Here is a 24790-nt window from a genome sequence, read left to right as displayed (position 1 = left end):
TTGATCATAGAGTCGTTAATATCATTATATGAAGGAATGAATACAGTTGGCAAAACTGAAAAGCTCCATAAACATATCATATGTTATTTCTTTTCCTGTGATTAATTAGTACCAATGGCAGCTTCCAAGAAGTAGACTGAGAATTCATCTTTTAGAATATACTCAAATATATATAGATGCATATGCACACATATTAATGTGTGTGTGTATGTATATATATATATGTTTATATAGGTAGTTGTACCTGCATACATTCATATATATGGCTATCTATATCTCCATGCATATATAATATAATATATTTGCGTCTATATATCACTTTATATTTCATGTACAAGTCTACCATGCCAGAATAAATTTTAAAAAAACTGTCATTCTACATCAAAAGAATTTTAGCTGACTAAAAGCCATAGAAACTGACATGGTCTATCCCCCACATCTCATGCCCTCAGACATATCCCTCCACTCAAGAATATTTGTGGTAACATTTATAGTAATCTTAAGCAAAACAAAATATGTTAAAATACAATTTTAGGTTAACATTCTCAAATAAGACTCATTACTCTGTTCTGCCTGTGATGGACAAATAGAGTCTTTTCTTTTTCATTTTAAAAAGAATAAGAAAATACAAAATAAGAAAAGAAAAAGAAATTACCACATGCATGGCAGAACATGTAAATGTAAATGGAATGTAAAGGTAAAACAAACTTCCATTTAAAGAAAGTTTAGATAATAAATACTACTGTATTTATATTATTATATAATATTATATTATATTAATAAATGTTCAGTGCTGTATATCTTTTCTTTGTTTTCTTGGAAGTTTTCTTTTGTTTTCTGCTGTGCACTTTTTAATTTTATTCTTTTCCCTTCTTTTTTCCATCCCCCAAGAAGGCTACATTTAAGTACACACCCCTATACACATATATATATATATATATATATATACATGCATAGATATCTATAATCATACAAATATACATTCATATGTATCTACCCAAGGACAAATACATTTTAAAAGCATTTATTAAGTGTTGATTGTGTGCCAGAATTAGGATTAATAGTACTCTACCTGGAGAATAAATATATAAACAAAGAACATTCCTATAAAGGGAATCTACATACAAAAAGGTTGCTGAAATCTTGGGGGAGGAGGAGTAGCCATTATCAAAGTTCGTAGAAAAAGTACAAAGAGTGTCTACATTTGAAGTGATCATTGGTGGTGTGAGTGCTTCCTTAAACTGGGAAGGAACTCGCCAGGTAGAAAAGATAGGGCTCATAAAAGCAAGAGCACACCGCTACTGTGAAAAGGGCCCTGGAGCAGAAGTTGAGGAATTCTTGGGACTCTTGGACTGAGCTTATTTTGAAGCGTTCAATGCCCTCGAGTATTTTGGATCTCTACTTTCTGTCAAACAATCATGCCCTTCTGAATGGAAAAAAAGACAGTGATTCCGGATCGATCATGTAACTGTCCATAGAGAGAATGACTCATACAAACTTTTTTTTTTAAAATAGAAGATATGGTCTTTGTTCAAAGATTGAATTCTACTTTTATCCTATTTCCCTAAAAAAAAGACATATGTTCTTGGTCTTTTAATACTTTCAAACAGAGAAAAGTCTGAAAACATTGTTAGACTAGGAAAGATATTATTTCTCCATAGTTCTAGAGACACCAAAAAGAAGTTTTCAAAAAATTGTTCTCCGGGTGCTATTTTCCTATGAATACCATTTACAGTTGTATCACTTCATTCCTAGTTTCCATTCTCAAAGCTCAGAACAATTGTAGTTTATTTCAGATTTATATCAGACATTTGTACTTTTTAATTACTGTTTTTCAGATTTGGAGTCCAATGTCAAGATCAAAAATGAGCCAGAGGAAGAATCTTTCCAAAGAGTGAAGATTGAAAGACTCAGCAGTGTTGATGACTGCTCCTCTATTTGTAAGGAATGGGGTGAAAGTGAGAGTCAGGTAACAAGTGAGGAACTAAAACAGGAGAGTGATGTGAGAAAAATGACCAACCCCCAGAAGATTCAAACCAGAGACAGATGTAATAAATATAAGGAAGATGAGAAAAACTCCCCTCCACATTCAAACATTATGGAACATCAGAAAGACGTTGCTCATGAGAAGACTTATAAATGTAATTATTGTGGGCAAACATTCAGTCACAAGTCAAGACTTACCCGACATCAGAGAATCCATGTTAGGAAGAAGTGTTATAAAAGTAATGACTGTGAGAAAACCTTGAGTCAGCCCTTAACCCATGCTTCCCATGAGACAACTAATCCCAAAGAGAAATCATATAAGTGTGATATGTGTGGCAGATCCTGTCCCAAAAACTCCATTCTCATTAGGCACCAGAGAATTCATACTGGAGAGAAGCCTTATAAATGCAAGGACTGTGGGAAAGCCTTCAGTGAAGTGTCCAAACTTAATGTACATTGGAGGATTCATACTGGAGAGAAACCTTATGAATGCAATGATTGTGGAAAAGCCTTCAACAGAACATCATCTCTTGTTAGGCATCAGAAAATTCATACTGGAGAGAAGCCTTATAAATGTGATAAGTGTGAAAAAGCCTTTACGGAAAGTTCAAATCTTATTCTGCATCAGATGGTTCATACTGGAGAAAAGCCTTTTACATGTAATCAATGTGGGGAAGCCTACACTAAAAACTCAAATCTCATGAGGCACCAGAAAATTCATACTGGAGAGAAGCCTTATAAATGTGAGGAGTGTGGGAAAGCCTTCAGTGAGATGTCAAAACTTACAACACATCAGAAAATTCATAGTGGAGAGAAACCTTATGTATGTAATAAATGTGGGAAAGCCTTCACTGGAAATTCGAACCTTTCCAAACACCAGAAAATTCATACTGGAGAGAAGCCTTACAAATGTGCTGAGTGTGGGAAAGCCTTCACCCAGAGCTCAGTGCTTTACAGGCATATGTTGATTCACACTGGAGAGAAACCCTATAAATGTAATGAGTGTGGGAAAGCCTTCACTCAGTACTCAACCCTTTTCAAACATGAGAGGATTCATACTGGAGAGAAGCCTTATAAATGTAATGAATGTGGGAAAGCCTACACTCGAAACTCAACCCTTTTCGCTCACCAGAGAATTCACACCGGAGTGAAGCCTTATAAATGTGAGGAGTGTGGGAAATCCTTCATTGAGAGCTCAACCCTTCTTGGACATCAGACGAGTCATACTGGGGAGAAGCCTTATACATGTAATGAATGTGGACTATCTTTCACTAAAAACTCAGTTCTCATTAGGCACCAGAAAATTCATTCTGGAGAGAAACCTTATAAATGTGAGGAGTGTGGAAAAGCCTTCAATGAGATGTCAAAACTTAAAATGCACCAAAAGATCCATAGTGGAGAGAAACCTCATAAATGTAATAAATGTGGGAAAGCGTTCACTGAGAACTCACGCCTTCGGAAACATCTGCGAATTCACACTGGAGAGAAGCCTTATAAATGTAAGGAGTGTGGGAAAGCCTTCAGCCAGAGCTCAATGCTTATTAGGCATATGATGACTCACACAGGAGAGAAGCCTTATCAGTGTGCTGAGTGTGGGAAATCTTTTACTCAAAAGTCAAGTCTTTTCATCCACCAGAGAATTCATACTGGAGAGAATCCTTATAAGTGTAATGAATGTGGGAAAGCTTTCCGTAGAACCTCAACACTTAAAAAACACTGGAGAACACATACTGAAGACAAGCTTTATAAAAGTAAAGAGAGAGCCAAGATGACCAACGAGAGGCAACCAGCCAAACGGAAGTCTTCCAACCTTCCCCTCAAAAAAACTTTAAAATGACACCTCCAGTCAAATTTTAAAGCAGCAGAGCTGTTGGGCTGAGACATTTTCCCAACCTAAGACAATTTAGGAGATCAGTTCTTTTTTCCAAGGTGATGTGATCAGGGAAAGGTGTGGTCACTTTGCTCTTTATCCAGAAAAGGCTATTGATCCCCTGGTAGTGCTTCTCTTAGCCTTAGAACTGTGATCCTATATCCTGCTCTCTTACAGCCACAAGGACAGATGTTCCTTGGAAGTTCTTATAGAACTTTCCCCCCACTCCCCAAACTAGTTCTGAAAACAGCAGCATGAGGAAACCTAAAGCTTGGGACAGTGCCTCCCTACCACCAAGCGAGCCCAAATTAAATATAAAGTTCAAAGTCAAGATAGAGGCTGGAAAAATAAGCAAACAAAAGAACTTGGCCATGAAAAGCTACTACAGTGGCAAGGAAAACCAAGACACAAAATAAGATACAGACAATGGGAAAATAGCTACAAAAGCCTCAAAAAACAACAAAAAAAGCTAATTGGAGGCAAACCCAGCAAGAATTTCTAAAAGAGTTTTTTAAAATAGAGATAAGAGGAAAAATTGGGAAAGGAAATGAAAGTGATACAAAAAATGAAGAGAGAAATAGTAAAAGAGGCACCAAAAATACGGAAGAAAATAACACCTTAAGAAACAGAATTAGCCTAATGGCAAAAGGGTACAAAAATTCACTGAAGAAAAGAACTCTTTAAAAAGCAAAATAGGCCAAATGGAAAAGGAAGTACAAGAATTCACTGAATTGAAATGTAAAGAATCTACTGATCACCTCCTGAAAAAGATCCCAAAATGAAAACTCCTGGGCTATCATAATCAAATACCAGAGCTCTTAGATCAAAAAGAAAATATTGTAAACATCCAGAAAAAAGCAATTCAAGTTCCATGGCACCATAGTTAGGGTCACAGAAGACTTAGTAACTTCCACAGTAAAGAAGCAAAGGACTTGGAGCATGAGGGCAAAGGAGCTACTATTATAACCAAGAATTACTTATTCAGCAAAACTGACTATAATCTTTCTGGGGGGAAATGAATATTAAATGAAATAGAGGGTTTTCAAGAAATCTTGATAAAAGTCCAGAGCTAAATAGAAAAATCTGACATTCAAACATAAGATTCAAGGAAAACATAAAAAAATAAACATGAAAGAGAAATATTAAGATACAATATGGTTATGCTATTTACATTCCTAAACAGGAAAATGATACATGTAATTTCTAATAACTTTATCATTATTGTGGTTGTTAGAAACAGTTTGCTTAAATAGACATGGATGTGAGTCAATGTTGGGATGACCTGAAAAAAAGGAAGGAGTGAGAAAGAGGGATGCTCTGGGAGAAGGGGAAGAGAGAATGAAGAAAATTATTTCATATAATAATGGCATGTATGGGAAAGTTTTTACAGTGGAGGGGGAAATTGCTGGGGGGAACAATGCTTGAACCTCACTCATCAGAATTGCTTTAAAGAAGGAACAATACACACACACACACACACACACATTCAGTTAGATATATAAATCTATCTTATCTAACAGGGAAATAGAAAGGGAAGGAAATAAGAGGAAGGGAGTGGGGATAATAAAAAGCACAGATTAAGGCAGCAGTCAGAATTTTTAAAAAAGGTTTTTGAGCAGTAACAGGATGAAGAGAAAGAACAAAGAGAAGATAATAGGATGGAGGGAAATGCATAGTAATCAGAAGTTATTCACACCCTTAAATCAGAAGCAAATAGTAAAATGGATTAGAAACCAAAATCCCACAATATATGGTTTACAAAAGGCACACTTGAAATAATGACATACCCAGAGTTAAAATTAGGAGATAGAGCAGAATCCATTATGCTTCACTCAAAGTTTAAAAAATGGAGTGAAGCAGGATTAGTAATCACTAAAACAAAAGCAAAAGTAAATCTAATAAAAAGAGATATTGGAAACTACATTTTGCCAAAAGATACCATAGACAATGAAATAATATATAAAAAACTACAGCAAATTCTGTAACCTAAGCTCTATTTTCTCAGATATATAGAGAATGGAGTCAAATTTGTAAAAATAAGAGCTATTCTCCAATTGATAAACGATCAAAGGATATGAACAGGGAGTTTTCAGGAGAAGAAACAAAGCTATAATAATCATATGAAAAAATGCTCTAACTCACTATTGATTGGAGAAATGCAAAACAGCCCTGAGGTATCACTTTAGACTTCTTAAAAAAGTCATGCTAGAAGGGATGAGAGAAAATATTTACACTAATGAATTGTTAGTAGAGTTGTGAACTGGTTCTGCCATTCTAGAGAACAATTTTGAACCAAGCCCAAAAGACTAACAAAACTATATCCTTTGACTCAGCAATACCACTGTTAGATCTATAATCCAAAGAGATGAAAGAAAAATGATCTATATGTAGAAAAATATCTATAGTAGGTTTTTTTTTTTGTAAAGAATTGGAGATTGAGGAGATACCCATTAATTGGGGAATGGCCAAACAAGTTGTGGCATATGATTGTGAAAGAGTACTATTGTGTTGTAAGAGATGACAAGTAGGCAAAAATCTGGAAAGACCTACATGAACAGACACAAAGCGAAATGAGAAGACTCAGCAGAGCAATAATGTATAATCAACTGGGAAAGACTTAGCTATTTTGATCAATACAATGATCCAAGAAAATTATAAAGGACTCATAATGAAAAATGCTGTCTCCATAGAAAGAACCACTGAACTCTAAATGCAAACTGAAGTGTAATTTCCTCACTTTATTTTTCTTGTGTTTTTGTTGTTCAATATAGCTAATTTGGAAATATTTTGCATGATTTCATATATGTATATCAAAATGCTTTTCTTTTCAGTGTGGAGGAAAGGGGCAGTTAAGGAGAGAATATGAACTCAAAATTAAAAGATAATAAATATTAAAATAACCAAAAATGTCACAAATATGGAGTAGTATTCAGTCTCCCATTTAGTATGATCTGACATCAGAAAATATATAATAGAGTGAAGTCTTATAAAAGTCATGAATGAAGAATAGATTTTATGAGACAGTTACTATTGACCTCACAACAGAAAATGTGATGGAGAGAATATAGGAATGTAAAAGATGTAACAAGAATCTACTAAACATTTAGGCTTTATTGTAAAAGATCCTATCAGTATGATGAAAAATCTTCATTCTGAACCCAACCTTTAAATATATTGCACTACTCATAGTGGTGAGATAAAAACTTTATAATTAATGTGGTAAAGTCTTCTTATAAACATGAGAGAATTATCTTCAAAAATAGCCTTTTTAAATTAATCAGCTTGTCATGAAGAGAGCCATCAACACTCAGAGAGAGGACTGTGGAAACTGAGTGTGGATCACAACAGTTTTTCACTCTTTTTGTTGTTTGCTTATATTTTTATTTTCTTTCTCATTTTTCCTTTTTGATTTGATTTTTCTTGTGCATCAAGACAATTGTATAAATATGGATGCATATATTGGATTTAACATATATTTTTACCATGTTTAAGATATATTGATTATTTGCCATGTAGGGAAGGGGATGGGGGAAGAGGGAAAATTAGAACACAAGGTTTGGCAAGGGTTAATGTTGAAAAATTATCCATGCATATGTTTTGAAAATAAAAAATTTTAATAAAAATTTAAAAAAAACCAAGTAATCAGTTTGGGAAAGCTTCCTGTGATAGATAAAATGGTATATAATATTAGAAATCGAATAATGAAAAAGCTTTTGTTGTTTATAATAGCCTATTATGGGGCTATCCTTAGTATGCAAGTTATAAGAGAAGACTGTCCAATTGGAGTTATCCAGACATTTTATTTGGGAGATGCTTTGACCCTTTAGAGATCTAATGACAAAAATTTTGTAATTACTGAGAACACTGTACTAGGCATTCTTGGTTAGGCATGCTTTCAATACCCTGTTAGTGTTGTTGTATGGTTGTGAAATTTCCATAAGAAAACTCCTACTCTTACAAAAATATCTTTTGTAGCTTTTTTGTGTTGGCAAAGAAGTAGAAATTGAGGGGACGCCCATCAATCGAAAAATAGCTGAACAACTTGTGGTATATAATTATTATGGAATATTATTGTGCTAAAAGATAGGATAAGGGATTTTGTTTCATAAAAATCTGGGAAGACTTGCATAAATTAATATAAACCTAAAGTAAGCATAACCAGAAGAATACTGTGTACAATAACAATATTGTAACAATAATCGACTCTGAGAGACTTTACTAATCAACACAATGATCCCAATCAGTTTCAAAAGACTTGTGAAAAAGCTAACCATTTCCAGAGAGAGAACTGAAGAACTCTGAGTACAGATTGAAACATATTTCTTTATTTTTCTTGCCTTTTCAATGACTGGGGTGGAGAAGGGATTTTGAATAAAGGTAAGAATTTGGAGCTGAAAATTAATTTTTGAAAAAAAATATTATTCAAGACGAAAGAAAGGCATATGTTATATGAGAGTAGATAAATATAAAATCATGAAACATGGATGAACTTTTTGCATCCTTTTATAGAGAGATGATTATATGAATCTTTTCAGAATGCTGTCATCATCACACACTACAGGAAACAATCTAATTACACAAGGCCTGACAGAAGTGCTTTTTAATGTTTTCCTGAAGCATTTCCTTTAAAGGAAGAATGGAAAGGGAACACAAAAAGAGTACAGTGGTTGGGGAAAAGTTTGAAGGAAAAGGAAGAATGGTGAAAATCAACTCATAGAATTCTGGTGCTCTAAGATTGCTCACAAAAAAATTATTAAGGGTTTCTTGGGAAGGGGTGTAAAAGCAGTTGATATTTTAAACTTTCTGTGTTTTGAACTGGGCAAAGGAGGAAATGACACACATACACACAGCTGAAATCCATTTAGCCAAATCAGGAAATTGGAAGAAAAGGATGAGATAAAAATACAAGAGGAGGATAGGTAAAGGAATAGATTAGTTAGAAGCAAAACAAATTTTCAGAGGAGGACCAGGAAACAAAAGGAAAGAGTAAAATAAGAGAATATATTTGGGGGAATATACAATTGCCCACCTTAACTGTAAACATAAATGGGTTGAATTCACCCATCAAATGGAAAAGAGTAACAGATTGGATTAAAAATCAAAATCTAATATGTTATTTACAAAAATGGCAATCCAGACCAAGGCTAGATAAAACAACAGGCTAGAGCAGAATCTATTATCCTTCATATGAAGGTAAAAAGCAAATATAATAATCATAATCTCAGTAAAAGTAGCAAAAATTAAAAGAGATAAATGTGGAAACTATGATTTACTAAGAGATATCATAGACAATGAATTAAAAAAACATAGGCCCCAAATATAACATTCAAATCCTTTTGAAAAAAAATTTAATCAGGCATAGGCAGAAATACAGAGATAACCCCGGAAGACTGCCTTCAAATTTTTCCTCTAACTCATGTTGGTTGTGTGACTCCCTTTATCCCTCTGTGCTTCAGTTTTCTTATCTCCAAAATGAGGTCAATAATGACGATGGTATATTTTACAGAGGAGTGGTTTCAGATTGCAGTTGATTTGGCTTGTCACTTGTATAGAAGCATTGGCTCAGGATCAGTGGGTGGAAGGGGGACAAAGAGCCTGGCATCCTCTCCCTATTTCCAAGAAGGGGTCTGGCTACACTGGACTCAGATACCACATGCTATAACAAAACTGGCATAGGTTTCAAAAACAAATAGATTATTTCACCATCATCATTTTCCATCAAAAGGTCCTCCTTCTTTGAGATCAGATTTTGCCCAGCTTCAAAAGAAAAACATTATCTTGACATAGGTTCAGCTCTATGCACCTTTATTTCTTATTAGTAATTTCAGTAGACTGTTGCTGGATTCATACACTAAAAATAAACAGTCATTTCTTGCTTCTGAACTTGCTCCTACCTTACTACAAAGACTATGACTGCTACTCACTCTGGATCACCCTTCCTAAGTGCAGGACCTCAGGGTACCTGACATCTGTGAATCAGAAGTCTTTGTAAGGGACAGAGTTGGCAGAGGATTATTATTCCTACACCCTACATACATTTAGGCCTGCCTTATTCTTATCAGGATAAGCAATATTTCTATTTTCTCTGAAATTCAAGAAACTTCTTCCAGACTATCCCCAGTGTCCACAGATATTCATTGTCTCCCTTTGCTGATTAGGTTGCAAAAAGGATTCACTTATTTTCTGTATTCTTGGCTTTTTTAATCAGAACTTGATCTGGTACATTTTCTCTGTTATTGTGGAGTAAATGTGTTTGTTAGACAGTGCTTAATTATTCCTGCTCCTCTGCCATCTTGATTCAGTCTTCCTTTTTTCTAATTATGTCATCTTCCCCTTTCATTCATTTTGTGGTTGTTTCATCTGTTTTGTTTTCTAGATTCTGTTTACTCCACTCTATATCACCTCATGGAAATCTTTGGGAACTTATTTTAAAATTTATTTTCTGTAGTTTTATAAAATAGTTTTTCTTTGTAATTCTATGTATTTTATGCATTTAAAGCCAGTGATTTTAGCCTTACCAGACTCTCCACAAGTGTCCATGACACACAAAAAGGTTTAGAACCCTGCTCTAGAGTCAGACAATGTGATTGACATCTCTGGCTTCTTTTGGATCTCACTTCCCTAGTAACAAGCTCCACATTAATAAGACTTTTTTTATAAAAGGATGTTGTTTGAGTTTTCAGTCAAATACACTCAAAGTAGTTTCACAGCAGAACGTCTGGATATCAGCAAGCTAAACCCATCACTATCTTATAAGCAAGGAATAGCCTGATGGAAGCCTCCCATAAATCTTTGGAACTGGGGCCAGCCCATGAATAGTCATATCTCTTTGCAACAACACTGCTCACTGGCTTTTGTGCCTAGAACCTGAAAAACCATTCTCAGAATGAGCACAAACTATTGTTTCAATCTCCTACCGTATCGTCCCTCAAAATCCTTTGAAGAAAGTTTCCCACACACAGTATTCTTTAAACTCACAGCCACTCTTGAATTAGACCAACTACACTTTTCTGAGGATGTAGGAATGGAGATCCCTAGGTTCAAATTGTTGGTATTTAGTCATTTCAGTTTTGTCTGACTCTTTGTGAATTCTTGGCAAAGACACTGGAGGGGTTTGCCATTTCTTTCTCTAGTTCATTTTACAGATGAGGATATTGAGGCACACAGGGTGAAGTGACTGTCTAGTGAATATCCGAGGCCAGATTTGAATTTAGGAAGATGAGTCATCCTGATTCCTGGGCAGCTGGGAACTATACTTAGAATAGAGAATTTCCAACTCTCACTAAAGAACTTAGATGCCTGAGAGATGATCTGGTGCTATGTAGTCTACCCAGCTACCAGAAATTGTTGCATATTACCTGAAACTAGAAAGTCATAGTTCCAGAGAAGAGCTGAGATTTACTAGAAATTCAGTGAATAATCTCTGGGGGCTAGGCAATGCTGATGAGTCCCCTTCAGGGGAAATTGATCTGCATTGAGATCTAAGACCAACTACACCCGGGAAACTTCCACCTAGAAAGTACTTAATTTTTGCTCCAGGAATTTCCCTTAAAGGTCTGAGTGCTGAATTCTAACTAGAACTTTAGGGGCCAATCCCACACCTATCTCACACTGGAATAGGGTCCCTGCCAGTGATCAGCTGGGTGGCTTTTGAGACTTCCTCATCCTGAGGTCTGGCTTCCTCCTGGTATCACCAAGTACCCTTTTCCAACACTGGTTGGACTTTCACTCAGAAACCCCTATTGACTGATCACAGGGAGCGAGTCAGAAAAGTCCTTGCACAAAATGTTTGTGGCAGCCCTTTTCGTAGTAGCAAGAAATTGGAAACTGAGTAGATGGCCATCAATTGGAGAATGGCTGAATAGCCATTGTGGTATATGAATGTTATGGAAACATATAAGAAATGATCAGCAGGATGATTTTAGAAAGTTCTGGGGAAACTTACATGAACTGATGCTGAGTGAAATAAGCAGAATCAGGAGATCATTGTACATGGCAACATCAATATTATAGGATGATCAATTCTAATGGACATGGCTCTTGAGCCACAATGAGATGACTGATGTCAGTTCCAATGATCTTGTGATGAAGAGGCCATTTACACCCAGAGAGAGGATTGTGGGAACTGAGTGTGGATCACAACATGACATTCTCACACTTTTTGTGGTTGTTCGCTTGCATTTTGTTTTCTTGCTTATTTACTTTCCTTTTTTATCTGATTTCTCTTGTGCAGTAAGAGAATTGTACAAATGTGTTTTTACATATTGGATTCAACATATATTTTTTAACATGTTTAACATATATTAAATTACTTGCCATCTAGGGGAGGGGATGGGGGAAGGAGGAGAAAATCTGAAACACAAGGCTATGCAAGGGTCAATGTTGTCAAATTATCTGTGCATATGTTTTGGGGGAAAAAAAGCTTTAGAGAAAAAAAAGAAGAAAAGTCATTGCACCTCATTTCCAGTACCTCCTTCAGGCTACACAGCTGTCACTTTCATTCAAAAATCTCTTTGCCTTTGAGGCTCATTGAAACCCAACAGAATACTCAAATAAGCCTCTGGGAACAATTATCTCCTGGAGCCTAAAGGGATATTCTCTCCTTCCTTCTTCAATAAATTCAATGCTCAGACTTTCCCTTCACCCCAGTATATACAATTATACTAGAGGATTTCAGAAATATTGTTATTCCTTCAAGCACTCCAAATTCCTACTTGCTCAATGCAGTCAATTCCCATGACTTCCCCCATTTCACTTGTAAACAGAGTGGTCACACCAAAGAGTTTGTTAGCACCCATGTATGTGAACTGCAGAATCCCTTTAGAATTCTATCTTTCTCTCTATAATTCTGTTCTTTGTCTTTACTGTGATATTACAACATCAAAACCTGTGATTTGCCAGGATACCACCCCTGTTTTGCCTACTCTCCCCTTTTGACTAACATCTTGATTAACCAGATCATTTCTACATTATATGCTACACTCTTTTGTCTTCTGATCATATTGCTGTATCATGTCTTGGCAAGCTCCACAATTGAATTATTTCCCTTATCTCCTTTGGACATCTGTTCTGGGAACGATCAGGTTCTAAGATCATGGATATTTTGAGTATTTCTATTTCTTGGAACAGGTTGGCTGGAAGAACTTTGCTGAATTCAAAGTCCAGTAAAGAGATGATCCTGGGGAATAATTGGACAGAAATGGCTGAGTGTGAAGGGCAGAACTATTAGGATAAAGGTGCTTCATGGACACATGCGTGATGTTAATCGCAATTTTTCCTTATCCATTGCCTCAGATCTTCCTTCTCAGCAGTGTTTAAATTCCCTCAGATGTCCCACATCCTAAAAGATCCTTCACACGACCAAACCACCGGCTTAAACTTTTTCCCTTTCACATGTCTTAGTTCAATTGAGTAATCAAACAATAAATATGTATTAAGTGATGATTATGAAAGGCACTTTGCTAGGTGTTGGGACGAAATTCAAAGAATCAAACAATCTCTACTCTGAAGAAGTTTAACATCACATGCAGCAGACAACTATCATACATACAAATATATAATGCAGAAACTTAAAAAACGAAAATATATATGAACTAAATACATTCTATTTCATTGCCCTGAATTTCTTACCTCCTAGCTACTTGCAATCTGGTTGCATCTCTGTTTTGAGAAATTCTGAATCGTTTCTCCACACCTTGTCTTTCCTGAACAATTTTGTAAATATTGCAATGTTGAATATCCTCTCCAACTTACATGTTCTTTTCTATATCAGGTTCCCACCTGATTCTGCTTCTTCCAGTCTGATAGCTCACTTTAATTTGCTGGATCTTCATCTGTATTCTCTAGAAACATGATTTTTCCAGGATTTTGTTCTAGTTCCTACTCTCTCACTTCTCTACTCTTTCTACTAGTGTTCTCCTCGGCTTACTATCTTCCTTATGCTGATGATTTGCAGAACTCATTATCTTTCCCCAAACCCTCCTCCCTCTACTTTCCCTATTATTAAAAAGGGCAACATCATCCTCCCAGTCCCTCAGGCTTGAAAGCTAAAGTGGTCCTAGACTCTTCACTGTCACTCCACCTATAGCCAAGCTATTGCCGAGACTTAATTGACTTTGCCTTTGCAGCATCTTCTGACCATTCTACTTTCTCTCCTCTCCTCATCACCTCAAGCCTTGATATCTGCCTTGGGATTCTGGTGAGTCTACCTGCCTGTGATCTCCACTCCAATCCATTCAGTCTTCAGCCCTAAAAGTGATTTTCCTACATGACCCCATTATTTCATACACACCTACAATTTAATAAACTCCAGTGACTTTCTTTTAGACTCTAATACAAAATATTGTGTTTAGGTTTCAAAGCCTTTCATAAGCTAGCCCCTTCTTCCTACCAGTCTTTTTATATCTTATTCCCCCGGACATACTTGTTGATGCAATGACTCTGGTCTCCTGGCTATTCCGTGCACAAATATCCATCTCTTGATTCAGGACGTTGTCTCTGGCTGTCCCAGATATCCACAATGCTCTCCCCTCTTTCTCTCTGACTACTCATCTCCCTGGCTTCCTTTAAGTTCCAATTAAAATCCCACTTTTTACAAAAAATTCTAAAGCTTCTCTGGTATAATTCTCTGATGCTTAATAAGGGTAAGACTTTTTTTTTTTTATTACATTTATAAGACTTCTCTCCAATATGGATCATCACATATAGGGGTTGTGCTTTCGGTTAAGTTTTTCACACTCATTGAATTTATTAGACTTTATGATACTACCTCTTCCCTGAGGTTTAGAAATGTTTGAACAATGACTTAAGGTTTTCCTTCATTCTCTATAGAGATCTCATCTCCAATTTGAATCTTCTGGTATTTGGTTATTTTTGTAAAATCTCGCTCCTGTTTTAGCTTCCAACTCTTTTTCTAGTATTTGCTTTCTCAATATTCCCCCAAAATAAAGAAGCAATAATCAGAATTTTAAAGAATTTCCATAAATGTTGGAGGGAATGTGGGAAAACTGGGACACTAATGCATTGTTGGTGGACTTGTGAAATGATCCAACCATTCAGGAGTGCAATTTAAAACTGTGTGGTTCAGAAATGGTGAGGGGTCACTATTTAATAAAAAAGCTGGAGAGATCTCTAGAAGCAAAGCAAAGTTTATTATACATTCTCAAGAGAAGGGCATCCCATCCATCTAGCCAATCGAAGGGAGGAAGCACCGTCAGGGGCAGGGTCAACACTTTTAATCCCTAACGAAAATACCCCCTCCCACCACTGACCCTTATCCTTATTGGCTGAGGATCTTACATTCTAAACTCGGGAACTACCCAAGAAATTGAACTTGGCCAATAAGTACATAGTTGCCCATTTGACCAAAACAGGGAGACACTGATGTTATAGGAGGCTAGCAGAAAGGGGACTTAAGTATGCCCTTGACTCAATGCTTAAAGTCCTTTAGGCCTACTCAAACTCTGAAACAGCTGAAGCCTTACTTGATTTTCCAACTGTCTTGAAAGATCTCACCTCATCTCGTTCAAAACTATGCCCAAGGGGCTATAAAACTCTGATCCATCTTTGATCCATCACTGTCATTATTAGGTCTGTATCCTACAGAGATATTAAAAGAGGGGAAAGGACCGACATGTGCAAAAGTGTTTGTAGCAGCTTTTTTGTGTGTGGTGACTAAGAATTGGAAAATGAATATATACCCATCAATTGGGGAATGGCTGAAAGTAATAGAATATTAATGTTCTATAAAAATGATGAACAAGCTGATTTTAGAAAGGCCTGGGAAGATTTACATGAACTGGTGCTGAGTGAAACAAGCAGAACCAAGAAAATATTGTACACAGGAACAAGAATGTGTGATGATCAACTGTGATGGACATGGCTCTTTTCTACAATGCCGTGATTCAAGGCAATTCTAATAGGCTTAAGGATGCAAAGTGGCATCTGCATCCAGAAAGAGAACTATGGAGACTGAATATGGATCAAAGCATAGTATTTTTACCTTTGTTGTTGTTGTTGTTTGTTTGCTTATTGTTGTTTTTTCTCTCGTGATTTTTTTTTGTTTGTCACTTTTGATCTGATTTTTCTTGGACAGTATGGATGTATGTAAATGTTTAGAAGAATTGCTGTCTGAGAGAAGGAGAGAAAATTTTGGAACACAAGGTTTTGCAAAGTTGAATGTTCAAAACTAGCTTTGCATGTATTTGGAAAAATAAAATACTGTTTAAAAAAAAAACAGAGAGAGAGAATCTATTGGACTGTGGTCGTGGGCTGATAGTCAAGTTTACTGAGGCCCAGATTCTCAGCTAAAGCTAGAATCACAAAGCAAATCTCCCATCCTCTCACCCAACTTCTAATCTCAATCAGAAACAATAACAATAACAACAACCAAAAAATAGTATCTGCCCTCCAGGATATTATTTCTAATGGGAAACCTTGTAAGCTAACCAATCAAAAATCCCAGAGTGTGTACTTGACATTCCCAAACTCATTTTCTGAATATCAATGAGCCAGTTACACCTGGCCCAGGTTTCCCTTTGTACCTGAATGCCTAGGGAGGAGCGTGGGCTGAGAACCCGCAGAGTTTCTTTCAGAAGCATTCAGATACTGTAACTTAGAACTTCCCAAGTCCAGGAGAGAGCTGAAGCCTGTCCTTTCTCAGAAACCCAATGGAGAATCCCTCAAATTTAGATACTTCTGGTAAGTAACCTTCAGGGAAATTTTTGTTTCTTCTTATTAGATTCTAATTTGAAGTGAGGGAATTTCCTGAGGGCAGGAACCTGAGCTAATTGTTAAATCTAAAAGAGCTAATTGATCTAACCTAGACTCTCCTTTTAGGGGATACTCTACCTGCTAACGAATTGACTGATTATTAGAGTGTTCTCTGAGCACAGACTCTGGATAAAAACTGGAGGATCCAGAGCCCCCTCTCAGAGAGGGACAGAACCAACCTGTGCTCACTGAAACTGGCCTCTGGGAGGGCTCTCCTAGGACCGCATTTTCCGAGGGTCTTTTTCTCGATTCTTTTTACTGTTTTAAGGCCCCTCCCATAGATCAGCACCTGGTAATTTCTGAATTACCAGGTCCTAAATCCCCAACCTCTGTCCAGAATCCTCTTTTAGAGATAAGCCCCCAGATTGAAGAGTTGGAGAAAACAACTGTTTTGAAAGGGAAAGGTGCCAAATGTTCCCCTTCAGAATCTCCAGTACCCAAATGTTAGAGTCATTTATCTTTCAAAACTAATTCCATCACAAGTTCCTTCCTTTCCCTTTGGTACCTAAAATAAACACCTCAATTTCTATGCCTGTATCTGGACTTTCTTCTGCTCCCTTCTATACATTTATATATGTATTTATATATGTGTATCGTATAAATGTATATATGAATGTGTGTATAAATGTCTATATGTATATGTGTGTGTCTTCTTCACTTTTGATGGCTGTTATTCCTATTTGAACGAACTTTTATTCCTTTCGGTACCTAAAAGTTTTTATAGCTGTGTTTTTAATTGGACTTTTTTGAATTTCATTCTTTAGCTGGGAAAAAAAAAGGTCTAATTACCTATGGCCTTGTTCCTATGTGAACTTCCTTTTGTCCTAAAAGAATGTTTCAATTTCATTGGTTGTGCTTTTAATCTGAATTTCCTCAAATTCCTTTCTGAACCAAAAAAAGAAAAAAAAGAAAAAGAAAAAAAGCCTCAATTTCTGTGTCTGTATTTCTATCTGGATGTTCCTTTCTTCCTTTATGAACGTAAAAAAAGTTTCAGTTTCTGTGGCCACATTTCTCTAGACATTCTTCTTTTCCCTTCCATAAATATAAATTCTTCCATTTCTCTAGCTGTGTTTTTAATTGAACTATGTTACATTTCATCTTGTAGCTTAATTTTTTTCTGAATATCTATTATGTTTCTACCTGATCTTCCTTCTGTGCTTAAAAGAATGCTTCCATTTCGAAGGCGTGGAGAATCTCTTGATTGTCTATTTTTTTCCTTCAATTTTTATGGCTGTCTTTTTATCTGGACACCCTTACCTAAAATGCTTCAATTTCTGTCTAGATTTCTTCCTGTTCCTTCCTATCCATTCATTCCAAAAAAAAGTGCCTCGGTTTCTATTTCTGAGTTTTCAGAGGGAGCTCCTGTACCTAAAGAAATGTTTCACTGTGTATGATTGTTTTCCAGTCTGGACTTTTTTGTTTTCCTTTCTATAGTTAACACCCCCTTAAAAAAAAAAAAAAGCTTTAATTTTGATGGCTGAGTTCTATCTGGACTGTTTTCTTTTACCTAGCTTCTGTAATCTAAAGAGAATGCTTCCATTTCTACAGTAGTATATGTATCTGAACTGCTATATATTTTTTAAAAAAGCCTTAATTTTGATGGCTGAGTTTCCATCTAGACTATTTTCTTTTTCTATTCTGCACCAAAAAGAATGCTTCAATTTCTGCTTTTAAAATTATTTATTTATTTTTAAGGATTTCTTTTGAATCTTTGAATCCCAGATTCTGTCCCTTCCCCATTCCTTCCCCACTAAGAGTGCTTCCATTTCTATGGCTGTAATTTTCTCTGAACATTCTTCTGTTCCCTTTTGTATGTTAAAAAAAAATTTAAAAACCTTCAGTTTTTATAATTGTGCCCTTAATTGGACTTTTTAAAAACTTTTTTTTCTATACCTTCAAAAAAATTCCCATCAATTTTATAGCCATGTTTTCTACCTGAATTTCCTTCTGTACCTAAAAGAATGCATCAATTTCTATTGTTCTATTTCTCTGGATTTGCCCTTTTTCCTTAGCTAAAAACCCAATCAACCAAAATGCCTCATTTTCTCTGGCTGAACTTCCTTTTATTCCCTTGGGTACTTAAAAAAATTCTTCAATTTCTCCATTAGTGTTTCTATTTGGACATTCTTCTGTTCCCTTCTGGATTTCTGGGCCTGTCTTTGTATCTGGACATCCTTCTGCTTCCATCCCTATGTAACAAGATGCTTCCATTTCTGAGGCTGTGTTTCTATTTCTATTCTTCAGTTTCTTTCTGTACCTAAACAAAGCACCCCTATTTTGATGGTTGTCTTTCTCTCTGGACTGTTCATTTCTTTTTTTGTTTTTTTATTTAACCCTTTATATGTGTGTATATATATATATATATATATATATATATTTTAAATAATTATAACTTTTTAGTGACAGAACCCATGATGCCAGGGTAATTTTTTACAACATTATCCCTTGCATTCACTTCTGTTCCGACTTTTCCCCTCCCTCCCTCTACCCCCTCCCCCAGATGGCAAGCAGTCCTATACCTGTTAAATATGTCACATATATCCTAGATACAATATATGTGTGTAGAACCAAACAGTTCTCTTGTTGCTCAGGGAGAATTGGATTCAGAAGGTAAAAATAACCAGGGAAGAAAATCAAAAATGCAAACATTTTACACTCATTTCCCAGTGTTTTTTCTTTGGGTGTATATAAGGATCTCCTGGTCCTGCTCATTTCACTCAGCACCAGTTCCTGTAAGTCTTTCCAGACCTTTCTGAAATCCTCCTGCTGGTCATTTCTTACAGAACAATAATATTCCATAATATATAATATTCCATAACATTCATATACCACAATTTATTCAGCCGTTCTCCAATTGATGGACATCCACTCAGTTTCTAGTTTCTGGCCACTACAAACAGGGCTGCCATAAACATTTTGGCACATACAGTGGACTGTGCATTTCTAATACTAAAAGAATGTTTCCATTCCTATCACTGTATTTCTTTCTGTTCTGTGCCTTAAAAGAAATGCTTCATTGACACATGCTGCTTTAAAAATTTTTTTTAATTAATTGTTAATATTATTTTATTTTTCCAAACACATGCAAAGATAACCTTTAACATTTCTTTCTTTTTAAAAAAATTATTTATTTTTAGCTTTTTATTTACAAGACATATGCATGGGTAATTTTTCAGCGCTGACTTTTGCAAAACCTTCTGTTCCAAGTTTTCCCCTCCTTCCCCCCACCCCTCGACTAGATGGCAGGTAGACCAATAAATTAACATTTATTTCTACAAGACATTATATTCCAAAGTTTTTTCCCTCCCTCCCTTGTCTTCCCCCTCTCCAAGAAAGCAAGTAATCTGATATAAGTTAAATATATGCAATTCTTTTAAATACATTTCTCTAGTTGTCATGTACAAGAGAAATTAGACTAAAAAAGAAAGAAACTAGGAGAAAGAAAAAATAAACAAACCAATCAAAAAAAGGTGAAAATACTAAACTTCAATCTGTATTCAATCTCCATAGTTTTCTCTGTGGATGAGTATGGCATTTTCCACTATAAGTCTATTGAAAATACCTTCTTGTTGAAGAGAGCCAGAATTGGATCATCACATAATCTTGTTGTTGTGTATAATGATCTTTTGGTTCTGCTCATTTCCCTTAGTATCAGTTCCTGTAAGTCTCTCCAGGCCTTTCTGAAATCATCCTGTTGATCGTTTCTTACAGAACAATGATAATCCATCACAATCATATACCACAATTTATTCAGCCATTCTCCAAATGATGGGCATCCACTCAGTTCCCAGTTCTCACTAAAAGGGGTCCCACAAACATGTTTGCACATGTGGCTCCTTTCCCCTTCTTTATGGTCTCTTTGGGACACAGGCCCAGTAGAGACACTGATGGGTGCAGTTTGATAGCCCCTTGGACATAGTTCCAAATTGCTCTCCAGAAGGGTTGGATCTGCCCACCCATCAACAACGCATTAGTGACATATGCTCCTTTTCTTGTTCTGTTTGGTTTTTCTCTCTGACAAGGACAAAGATATACATGCTATACACAAAGAATTGACAGATGACTCAAATCTGGGAGGATGCCTAACACTGGGTGATAGAGTCAGGGTCCAAAAAGATCAGCATATGCTAGAGTTGAGGGAAATTTCACAGGAGATCAGAGCCAGCAATGTTCTTCCAGGTGTCTGGGACTGTAAGCTCCATGTAAATCAGCAGGTGAAATGAGATCCCCAAATGCTGTTGCCTCCTGGGCCCACATGGAGCAGGGAATGGCTTCCCAAAGATGGAGCCGAGGGACCCCGTGTCCTTGTCAGAGCTCATCTGGGAACTGTGTTCAGGTCTGGGTTCCTGGGTCAGGAGAACACCATCAAACGAGGATGTTCAGAAGAAAGGGCAGCCAGGATGAGGAAGAGTCTGAACTTCTTGTCCTATGAGGATTGGTTGAAGGAAACAGGGATTTAAAGATTGGAGAAAAGACTGATGGGAAAAGAGCTCCCCATACAAGTGGGAAGAAGGTTTAACCTTTGTGATGGCTATCGAGGACAGAACCTGGGACAACTCTTGGAGTTTGCAAATAAGTCTTCATGACAGACTTGCTCAATTTTATAGTCACCTATAAAGTGACCTTAAAAGATAGCACTTCCTTCTCCAGCTCATATTACAAATGAGGAAACTGAGGCAAACAGTGAAGTGACTTGCCCAGGATCACATAACTTTGGTGATTAATAATGCTTGCTTCATCCCTTTCTTCCTTTCAGTTTACTTAATCACTATCCATCTAGTAAACCCTTAATGTGAGTGTCCCTCAAGATTTTTTCCTGCATCCTCTTTTTCCCCTATACTTCCTCCCTTAGATTCTCTAATATGTAATCTCACTTAAAAACATCTGGTGCTTTTTTCCCTGATCCAGTTCCTGCTCTGTCATTGAGCACACAAATCGCTGAGATCTTTATTCAGCAGGAGCAAATGCCATGGGAATCCTCCCATGACTTGGGATCACGATCCTGTACTCTGCTTCCCTGGGACCCTATTTACTTCTACATTTCTAGCTTCATGGTAGCCTAGAGCCAGAAACTGGTTATGCAGCGTAGCAGGAATAACTGGAAGCTGGGGAAGAAATCAAATTCACGTAGTTGTCTTGTGAAAATTGGGACAGATAATAATGGCCGCCCCACTCCAGAGTCTTGGGCAGAAACGCCTCGGTATGCAGAAAGTGCCAAATTAATGTCATCTGTTATTAACTTCCTCTGTGGCCCTATTGTCCTTACCCTCTCAGTCTCTCTATTCCTTAACTGTAAGATATGGACTTTTTTCTCCATGGGATCTGTTCACAGGCTTGTAATCATGATCCAGTGAAGGGAAACATTTGGCAAAGCTTTAAAGCCCCATAAACACACCAGATGTTATTTTTTATCTTATGATTGACTAGAATCAATGAGTCCAAATTGCTAAGAAGCATAATTTTCTAGAAATATGCCCAAACATACATAGATTCATCTATATACCCATATACTTATTTATATAATGTATAAACCCATATAGAGATGTATAGTTATATATATATATATATATATATATACACACATATATGTGTGTGTGTGTATATATATATGTAGTCTCACACACACACATATATGTATTAGTGACACATGTCATATATATATATATATGTCCATAGCTAGAGATCACTGGATTTGATATATGTCTATCATGCCAGAAACAATTTTTAAAAATTTAATCTCATTCTAAAGCAATAGGCAGCTAGATGGTTCAGTGGATAGAGTGCCAGCCCTGAAGTCAAGAAGACTTCCTGAGTTCAAATGTGGCCTTGCACATTTGCTAGCTGAGTGACCCTGGACAAGCCAGTTTTACCATGTTTGCCTCAATTTCCTCATCTGTAAAATGTGCTGGAGAAGGAAATATCAAACTGTGTTAAGTTTCTTTGTCAAGGAGGCCATGAAGAATTGACTATGACTGAAACAACTGAACAACAGCAGATTCTAAATCAGAATAATTTCTGAAAGAAAACTGTTTAAACTGCCATAGTCCACCCCATTCTCAAACTCATGCCCTCAAATATTATCCAGCTACCTAACAAAATCTGTAGTAATATTTGTAATAATCTTTTTTTTTTTCCTCTGAAGCAATTGGAGTTAAGTGACTTGCCCAGGGTCAAATAGCCAGAAAGTGTTAAGTATCTGAGGTTAGATTTGAACTCGGGTCTTCCTGATTTCAAGGTTGGTGATCTATCCAGTGCACCTAGCTGCCTCTGTTTGTAGTAATCCTAAACAAAAAAATTAAAATACATTTTTTTAAACATGTTAAAGTATACATTAAATCCAATATGTATAAACATATTTATACAATTCTCTTGCTGCACGAGAAAAATCAGATCAAAAAAAAAGAAAGTAAAAGAGTAAGAAAACAAAATGCAAGTGAACAACAACAGAGAGAGTGAGAATATTATGTTATGATCCACTCTCAGTCCCCACAGTTCTCTCGCTAGCTCTCTTCATCACAAGGTCATTGGAACTGGCCTGGAACATCTCATTGTTGGAAAGAGCCACATCCTTCAGAATTGATCATGGTATATAGTATTGCTGTTGAAGTGTATGATCTCTTGGTCCTGCTCATTTCACTCAGGTCTCTCCAGGCCTTTCTGAAATCATCCTGCTGATTGTTTTTACAGCACAATAATATTCCATAACATTCATATACCACAATTTACCCAGCCTTTCCCCAACGAATGGGCCACTATTCAGTTTCCAGTTTCTGGCTTCCTGAGGATGGTGGGATGTTATCTGATACTTAAGGAAGACAGGGCAATCAGTAGAGCAGAGCACCCAGAGCATTCCAAGTAGAGGGACAGCCAAAGGTCAGTTATGGAGCTGAGAGAATTGTCTTGTTTGTGGAACAGTCAGGAGGCCCCTGTCAGTGGATCTCAGAGTACACAATGGAGAAAACTGGAAAGGTGGAAAGGAATGGGTTAGGAAGGGCTTTGAACACCAAACAGCCATTTGTATTTGATCCTGGAGGCATTAGGATTAGTGAAGGGGAAGGGGGTGTTTCGTGATCTGACTTAGGATAGCCACTTTACTAGATGAATGGGGGCCAGACTAGAGTGGGGAGAATCTTGGGGCAAGTAGATCCCCCAGCAGGCTACTGCTAATAGTCCAGGTGTGAGGTGAGGAGGGTCTGGAGCAGGGTGGGAGCCATGTCAGAGGAGGGAAGGGGGCACACTTGAGGGATGTTGCTAAGTTACAATTTACAACAGCTTAGATATAGGGAATGGGGCTTGAGAGGGCAAGGGGATTCACGGAAAATTGCTACCTTATGAGTCTGAGAACTGGGAGGAGGGTATTGCCCTTTACAGTAATAAGGAAGGTTTAAGGAGAAAAATCATGAGCTCTGTTTTTGGACATACTGAGTTTAAGATGCCTTCTGCATCATGATATCTGAAAAGCTATTGGAGATGGGAGATTGGAGGTAAGCAGAGAGTTTGGTAAGAACAGGGAAGGTAGATTTGAGAAGCATCAACAGAGCTGGCCATTAAATCCATGGGACCTCATGAGACCAGTAAGTGAAGACATATAGATGGAGAAGAAAAGAGGGCCCAGGAAAGGGTCCTGAAGGTCATCTAAGATTAGAGGGTGTGATCTGGAGGAGGATCCAGCAAAGGAGACAGAGGTCTGATTAGATAGGTAGGAGAAAAACCAAGAGAGAGTAAAAAATACGCTTTCCTTGAAAGTTGGAATATAAGCATAAATAGAGATATTTTCAACTCTTATGGAAATTACTTTTCAGTGAGGAGAGTCATCATATAAAAAGGTTGCTGAAATGTTGGAGAGGGAAACACTGAATGGGAAGGTAGTGAAATACCCAAGGGTGTTCAGGTATAAAGCAATCATGGCCAATTTGGGTGCTTTTTCAAATGGAGGCTCTGGTGGGGAACTTATCAGGTAGAAAAGAGAGTGGAGTCCAAATATTACCATGAGAAGGTCCCAGAGACAGAAGTGGAGAAGCAAGTCTTGGTTGAAGTGACTAATGTCCCCAAGCCCCCTGGATTTCCTTCAGAACCAAGGGGACCTCCTCCTTCTGATCAATAACATTACCTTCTGTATGGAAGCAAGGAAAATGATGCTAGGTAGCTCATATCATAGGTCAT

The 24790-nt window shown here is 36.9% G+C and overlaps 2 protein-coding genes across 2 annotated transcripts in view; both read left to right on the top strand.

The window, feature by feature from the left end:
* LOC100928027 (zinc finger protein 501-like) overlaps positions 1-24790 on the top strand; it is a 120323-nt gene that overhangs the window by 91829 nt on the left and 3704 nt on the right. The gene's annotated exons all lie outside the window — the stretch shown is intronic.
* LOC116423032 (zinc finger protein 260-like) lies at positions 1112-4116 on the top strand. Its single transcript, XM_031963862.1, has one exon. The coding sequence runs from the start codon at positions 2012-2014 to the stop codon at positions 3821-3823; it is 1812 nt and encodes a 603-aa protein (XP_031819722.1). The 5' UTR covers positions 1112-2011; the 3' UTR covers positions 3824-4116.

The sequence above is a fragment of the Sarcophilus harrisii genome, chromosome 3 (assembly GCF_902635505.1).
Source record: "Sarcophilus harrisii chromosome 3, mSarHar1.11, whole genome shotgun sequence".
NCBI classification, from domain to species: domain Eukaryota; kingdom Metazoa; phylum Chordata; class Mammalia; order Dasyuromorphia; family Dasyuridae; genus Sarcophilus; species Sarcophilus harrisii.
Note: the sequence above shows the minus strand (reverse complement) of the source record. Positions and strands in the feature narration are given on the sequence as shown.